The following is a 7977-nucleotide window of genomic DNA, read 5'->3' on the forward strand; positions in this document are numbered from 1 at the left end:
CACGACTGGGAGAGCCATGGATTTTGTTCGATTTACGCTCTCCCGGGGGGTTGTGCTTGCTTGCTACAAAACTTTTGAAAATCTGGACGAATTCCGATATCTTTTAGTAAATTCGGAAAACGTTGCTACAAATTTTTGAAAAACCACATAAACAGCATATCAATCGATTGTAGAGATTAAAATCTATCATTGGGTATATAAAAAATGGGCAGGTTTGATGAAAAGTTTTAAGAAATCACGATAACAAAATGAGAAATGTGCGCATCATAACAGACGGGTTCGAAAATCACGATTTTTTTCTTGTTTTCATTCTCGTATTACGAATAACAGTAATATTTGAGATACTAAGTGTATTCAGTGAAAATGATTATCATGTTATCAAAATAAAACTAAAATTTAAATTTTGAAAATCGGTCCAATTATGAATGAGAAACAGCGCTGCTAAGGAAAAATGTTACGTCTTTTGAAAAGTGAGAATTTTTTTTTCCGGTAATTCCAAGATCGCGACCAAAACTCCCATGGGACCCTAAAATTTTTATATATGTTTAAAAAGATTTATTTTTCACAATTTCAAAACATATAAAAAAAAATTATTACCCCAACCTATACTGCAGATATATGAATTTTAAAATGATGTCTTTTTTCTGTTCAAAGCGTTCTGATAAGTCAAATCGATTTATTATCGATTATTTATATTTAAAATCTTGAATAAATTACCTAAACAATGAATCTAAATTCATAAATATCGGCCAAGAAATGTGACCAGTGGAACGAAATCAATTTACTAGTCAAAACAAGCGAAAAATAATTTGTTCAAAATTTTGCGAACGGCCTAGGAAGGTTAACTTAACTGAAAACTTGGAACCAAATCTTCATCAGAAACTAATATTTAAATTCAGATTCACAAGTCGGATGAAAAGAAAAATGAAATAATGTTTGAAACCCAAAACTTCTCTGAAAACTGACTCTGAAATAGATTTCTCATCTTCGTACATTATTAAAATTGTAATTTGCAATTGAGATTAAGAAAACGTTTTGAAATTCGCTAATAGATTAAAAATTAAACTCTTGAATGCAGATTTAAAATTCAGATTTAGGATCGATATTGAAAATTCGAATCTAGATTCAGAGGGTATATGAATTTTACAATCAACAAAAAAAAAAATAAACTGACTTCTCCATTAAAGAATTCAAATAGCAAGAGATCGCTAACTTTTAATAATGATAGGTAACGTTCTTTCAAAATATCAGCTGAGAACCACAAATATAAGGTAAAATTTGATTTTATTTTTAAATTTCTTTGATAAAAAAAATTACATCTATTGAATGAAAAAACCATCCATAGGATTTAGGTTTTGGCATTGATTTTGAATGAAGAATGTTAGTCGATAAAGAAACCAATATTTTTTTTCGAGAAAAAATCTGCGGGAAATTTCGTATTTGCTCGGTGTATTGTTTAGTTTTTTTCTTTAAATTGCAGTTTTCTAGATTGTTTAATTTCGAACCAGAATCGCAAGAATTAGACTTGAAGAGCAAAATTTTTATATTTTACTTTCACTTTTGAAAATTTGATATTTTTTCATCGACCGTTGGAAACATTGAATTCGCTAAAGAATTTAGTCGGTTTTCCTTTTTTTTTTTAATTTCAGAATATATTTAATTTTTTTTAAAGGAGGTTTTTTTTAAAAGCACTTGTTCCATGCTCAAATTTAAGAAAGCAAATCTATTAGAATGTTGAGTAAATCAATCATCGATTTCGAACATCGATGAAAGTCATTTCTGTATTTTGTAACTTAAAGCTTCATCATATAAATTTAAAAAAAAGTATTTGAGTGGTAGTGGTTTGAGACGTTTTAGAAAATGTTAAGGTTAAAAACGAAAGATTTCTTATGTAGAAGAACTAATGAATAATCCAAACGAAAAAAAAAATTATATAACATTTTTTCATGCATTGTTTGAGCAAAACTACCATACACCCAAAATAATTTTGACTTAAAAAATAAGTGACATCTGTAGTAAATTCTCGCCATACGTAATTTCATTTGAATTTTAAGTGATAGGTCAAGTGAATTCACTTAAGTGACCGGTCAAGTGAATTACACTAGGACGTTCGAGTGAAATTTATCTGAGTTTCTAAGTATGTTTCTAGTTAATTATCTCTCGCGTTTTTAAATAAAAGAACATTTAACGAACAGCACTACAATTTCAAATACTTACATTACGCTTTCGCCATAAATTTATGGCGAAAGGAAAATTCCATCGTAATCCCAAGGCAGATCGGTAACTGCGGATAGTGCGACTTCTAAATCTTCCCTACTGCAAACCAAAAAACCTGTCCCGTTCCACCCACAAGCTGAAACATGATAACACCTTTAAATAACTTTTTCTTACATCGCGTTTAACACAAACTACCGCCAAAATCGCCTATTAAAGAATTGGGAAAATCCAAATCCAGCATAAGCTTTAAACGCTGCTCTTTAGAATTTGCCATTTCGAACTCTGAAAATAAACACAATAACAACCTGACATTCACTTGAAATTCAAGTGATGGGAAGTGAATATTTTTTCTCACTTCAAATTCAAGTGACGACTGAAGTGAATGTGGATGAATTCACTTGAAATTTAAGTGACTGCCAAGTGAAATGTATGTGTCGCACTTGAATGGAAGAAAATCACTGGATCCTTGTTTTTAAGTGAAAAATCATGTGTATTTTAAGAGTGAATTTGGGTTCAGTGTAGAAAACAATCAGTCACCAAAACCCCCCACCCCCAAGAGCCGGCTCTTCCTGCGGCCCTGCTTTTACCCATTTTTTTTTATCAAGGCTACTTTTGATAACGTTATCTGTTTCCTCAAGCTATTCTTCTAAATTACTTGAAAAATTGATTTCGTCGAAGTTATGATAAATTTACCCGGCAAACATTGTTGTAGCTATATTTTTATGTTGTTTTGATATACGTTCCATATACATTATAGAATCATCGTATGAATGTTGAAAAAAACAACATTTACTTACCAAAGTGGAGGCAATATACATGCATAAATTTTTTTTCTAAAACGATGAAAACTACACCAATTGGGCATCATCCAACAACTTATTCGTACCTATCGGAAGAATACAAGAGAGTGAAAGATTTTGCTCTCATAGCCTTCAAATCGTTGCCAGCGATAATATTTGACAGTTCTCTCATTGACCAATATTACTCAATTCTCATCTGATTTTTTTGGCATCTGAATGCACTGCACTGCTCAACATAGAAGTTTGCTGTATGAATGGTTGCAGAGAGAACATGATGATGATTTTCTCACTTGAAGCTCGCGTGGGAGCAAAATCATTCCAAAATTTAAAAACATGTCGGACTTTCCATCATATCCGATTTAAACTAACTTCAGGCGACATTTTATACGGATTTTTCACTATGCAAATGGAATTCCGATTCGCAACATTATTATAAACGACTTAAGTTATCATTTTTGGTACATTTTTATGTTTGCTGGGTAGCTTACGTTATGAAACGCTTCTACAGATTGTCAGCCACCTCAAGCGCTGAACATCAAATTTTTCCTTTTTTGTTCGTTTATCTCTGAAACATCCAGACAGAACATTCAACGAAGAGTTTCTGGCTTGAAACCTGCCAAGTGCCCGCTAAAGAGTTCGCTTCGCTAAGCATTACGAAATTTAAAAATATATCTACCCGCTAGTGATACAAATATTTTGCGCACGATTTGACCACCGTTTTTTTAGTTTCACCAGTAGGCAGCTTTTTATCTTGAAAAAATTAATTTATTAATTAAGCACTTATTAATTAAAACCTCTTAAATTCCTTGACTTCATGAAATCAATCAGCAAATTTAAAACGCCTAGCCCTCCCAAGAAACTAGTTATCCACCGAAGCAACGCGAATGCAAGCGCGGTAAATCTTGCCAAAATATGGACTCTTGGGAGATTGGAAACAGGAAATGGTTTCCTAGCTACGCACAACCTGATATGGGATATTTAAAATACCGCCTTTCCTATCCTCCGTTTCCATTTTCCTTTCCTCTGCCCCTTCCTTTACCCTTTCCTTTACCCGTTTCTTGACTATCCTTCCTATGAGTAGTAGTAATAAGCTTTAGTTATTAAAGATAAAACTAAGCCTTAAGTACACACACGCATTGATTGCTTTATATAAACTGAGTAGCCGACAACAGTTTACGAACTTATACGGTTAATAAAAGCTAAATAAAGTAAAAAAAAAAAAAAAAAAAATCATCTTCACTTTTATTCCAATTGAAGCTCACTGTTAGATTTCAAGGTTTCCTTACACAATTTACAATATTAACTTTATTTGAATAGTTTATTTCCAGCTGTTTATGGGTCTCCCACTGGGACCTTCCTGGATTTTTCTCGATCCTGCCATAAAATTTCTATAAGCTCTTGTATTAGACGCTATCTAAAAACCACTTGACAGATTGTAACCGAATTTTGTACATGTTTACATTAAATTACTTGACAGCTTGACTGAAAATTTTATCAATTTCCATTTATGCAGTCAAAAGTTATGCACAAATCAAAGTGTTGCAGATTATTTTCGAATCATTCCCTATAATAAGTATTCATAGCATTGGTATAGAAAGGTGATATAAACATACAACATGAATTCAAAGATCACAGAATTTATCATTGTAAGTAGATTTAAAAAATGGGAATGGAATTGTTAAAGCTCAAAAGTGACTATTTTGAAGGAATTTTATAATAATAAATAAAGTTTTTGAAACTTTGATTCGAATTTCAAATTTGATCACAAAAAATCTAAAAAATTCAATGAAAAAAACTGATGTCTTTCAAGGAATTTTTTCTATTTTATATCATAAATATGATTATATTGAACTCAAATTTGTTAAACTTTTCTGCTATGAAAAAAATTGAATTGTAAACATAGAAAGATTCTCAAATACCTTATTAATTTGATTGATTTGGCTTTTAAATAAATTTTTGTATGTTTTCAGATTAGGCTCAACGTCATGAATGTTTACAATTTATCTTCGTTCTAGGATTCAAATCAGAACTGATTTTACATATTTAAAACATAATACCTTTTAAGGCATCTGTAAAATGCATTTCCCGATCAGGAAAGCATATCAAAACAATAACTCAAACATATCTCATTGAGATATTTATATCTTTTCCAGTTACAATCGTGTAAAAAAAGTTTTCGACTATAAGTTTTTTAAATCTGTGTTATATCTTATTTTGATTGACATTCTTGAAAAAGATTGAATTCATTTTCAACGATAAAGAATTTGTTTCAAATGGTTAGGCATAAAATATTATAATAACATCTTATTTTTATATGCATACAACTTTCCATGATAAACGGACATAGAAGTCAATGGCCCAAATCGTACGTTAATGAATTTCGCTAATTTTTTTTGTACGCTTTATTTTTAGAGGGATTAACCAAATGTTTTCACCCTCATTTTTAAGTTTAAACTTTTCTACATCACACTAGATTTCACTATATAATGCACTGTTTTTTTAGGAATTCAATAAGTTTTTTTTCACTATTCTTGTTGTTTTCAAGGATTTTTTCGCTCATTGATTCATGAAATTAAATCTTATTTTGGGAAACCAAAAAATTACATGTTTTTTGCAAAAAATGTGGGTTATCGACATTCCACTGTAAATTTTTCTCGAATCATTGATATCTTGATGAGTTATGATTATGTAAGGTTTTATTCTGCTCAACATAAAACTTTGCTATATGAATGAGATATAAGCTCGATATAAGTATATCAAAAACTGATATAATTTAGCTATGATTGGATAGATTTTTTGATATAATTTTAGATATTTTATTATTCTACGAGTACTGAATTCTAACTCAAAATTGATAGAAAAAGTTGAGTATAAAAATATCTCATCTTGACATAATTTTGATTTTTCTTCTGATCGGGTTATCATTAGAAAGTCGTGAATACTTTGTTGGTAGTTTTATATAAACTTGTAGCATTAGGAAGATTTTAATTTCGATAACAATTTTAAAATAGATCTTCAAACTTTTTACTCTCTAGTTCAGAAAACTCAAGAATGTCTTTTTAAAAAAAGTTTTATTTGTTTAATTCAAGAGTTAAAATAAAGAAATTTAATTCTCAAATTTCTTTTAGAAAAATAGGAACTTCGTTAAGTTCAAAACTTTAAAAGGTAGCAAATTTTAATGATTTAGCATGGCCTAGCATTGAAAATTCTGAATATTGAAAAATTATGATTTGGATATAAGATAATATGTGAAATGTTATTTTTTTTATAGGTAATTCTGAAAAAATACCAAAAATATGATTTATTTTAATTAGAAATCCGTATTCGCCATGAAAATTTCTAAGCTTTGGAAATCCAATTTTGAGAACCTTTTTTTCTACAAATTAAAAAAAAATATTTTTCTTTTTATCAGAGGTCAATTTTTTATTCTAATGTCAAACTTGCAAACTAAGTCTAAAGCTCTAAACCGCTCTCAATATTTTTCGAATAATTTTGAGGTTTTTTTGAATCACATTTATCTTAAAAATAATGGTTGGTTTTAATGGTTTTCTTGATGAAAATAAATTTTCAAATGCCCATCTGTTCCATTACTGATTGCCAAATACTTCTGGAACCTACCTTATACTGAACAATGCTCTGCTTTTCCGCGTCATTTCGTCCAAGTTCGGGGAGGTGTTGCTCCTCTACGTTGATTGAAGAAGCGATCTTCACTCACTCACTAGTCAACTCTTGTTAGAAACTGATTAGCTTGATTGACCACTTTTTTTTTTCTTCTGCTCTCCTCTTCTTTCCTTTTGTACTGGACTGAGTTATGTCATGTGCGATTTTCACCCACTCGATGAGACTACTCGCTACTAAATTTGTACCGCCACACGTGCTACTCTAGACGTGGTGTGTACCGTACAACTTCCTCGCTTTCTTCGGAATCAAGAAATACACACTCGATTTTTTTTTCGATCACAGCTGCTGCACCACAAATTATTTTGCCAATTGAATCAATATTGGATTACTATTTTTTTTTTGATGATCACTTTCACCACGCGTTTGCACAATATCCTATAGAAAACAAAAAAAAAATCGTTAAAGATAGTAACAACCTGTCTACAAATTTGACACTTGAATCTACTATTTTTTAAATGTTAGAAATTTGTTTTTAAGTATCATAAAGTAAATCACACTTGATGCATTCTTTTTTCTATTTTGAACACATCCCCCCAACCCGATTCAAAAGGTCTTAAAAGATCAAGTTCACTTCTCTAAAGTTTATGCAATTTGAAATCTTCAAGTGCCAATAAGACTTGGGGATTGAACTTCACAACACACTCTTCAGCTGCCGATATTTTTCCCTCTTAAGATCGCGGATGACCTTTCCCCTCCGGAAAGGGTGAAAACTATCAAGATCACTAGTCGTTACGAGTAAACAACACGCTCGATACCGCACTCGGCTAGGACCACGCAATCCCGGATGTAAAGAGTCCCGGATCTAACCAACGAAGATGCCAACCACTAACACACACTCAGAATGAGAGAAAACCAGACCTTTTTCCCGGAAAGGCACGCGTGCTCACGCTGCGACGACTCCTCAACGACTGATTCGCGAACGAGCTGCTCTTGGGTGCTTTAACGAAATCAAAAGTCCGTCGCCAGCCTCGGCCTCATGATGATCATCGCGATCGTTTTTGCTTGCTCTTGCTTCCATCCAACCACCCTCGTCTCGTGCCAACCGATCGATCCGAGTCCGTGGCGACGTCACCGAAAGTAAAATTTACGATACTCCTCCACTTGCCCTGCTGCTGTGCAGACAGACCGAAGACAGGACTTCGGACACGGGGATGGTCGGCTACCGAAATCGCTCTCCAACCCCTTCGAAGAGAAGCAGCAGCAACACCGATCAAACAACAACAATGTCCAGCGCGCCGAGATCGGGTTAGAACTGGTTTTTCGTCGTTAAAGTTGAAGA

At 32.2% G+C, this 7977-nt stretch overlaps 1 protein-coding gene across 2 annotated transcripts in view; it reads right to left on the reverse strand.

The window, feature by feature from the left end:
* LOC129746262 (uncharacterized) overlaps positions 1-7676 on the reverse strand; it is a 160883-nt gene extending 153207 nt beyond the window's left edge. Inside the window, exons 1-2 of one of the 2 annotated variants that reach the window (XM_055739842.1) lie at positions 7557-7676; positions 6636-7073 (exon numbers count right to left, since the gene is read on the reverse strand). In XM_055739842.1, coding sequence (XP_055595817.1) covers positions 6636-6670 — 35 coding nt within the window. In that variant the 5' untranslated portion in view covers positions 6671-7073; positions 7557-7676. Of the gene's footprint in view, positions 1-6635; positions 7074-7340; positions 7526-7556 lie in introns of those variants that run through there. The other variant, XM_055739843.1, reaches the window with a different exon arrangement.
* Positions 7677-7977: the final 301 nt, after the last annotated feature.

Source organism: Uranotaenia lowii, chromosome 2, assembly GCF_029784155.1.
Source record: "Uranotaenia lowii strain MFRU-FL chromosome 2, ASM2978415v1, whole genome shotgun sequence".
Taxonomy (NCBI): domain Eukaryota; kingdom Metazoa; phylum Arthropoda; class Insecta; order Diptera; family Culicidae; genus Uranotaenia; species Uranotaenia lowii.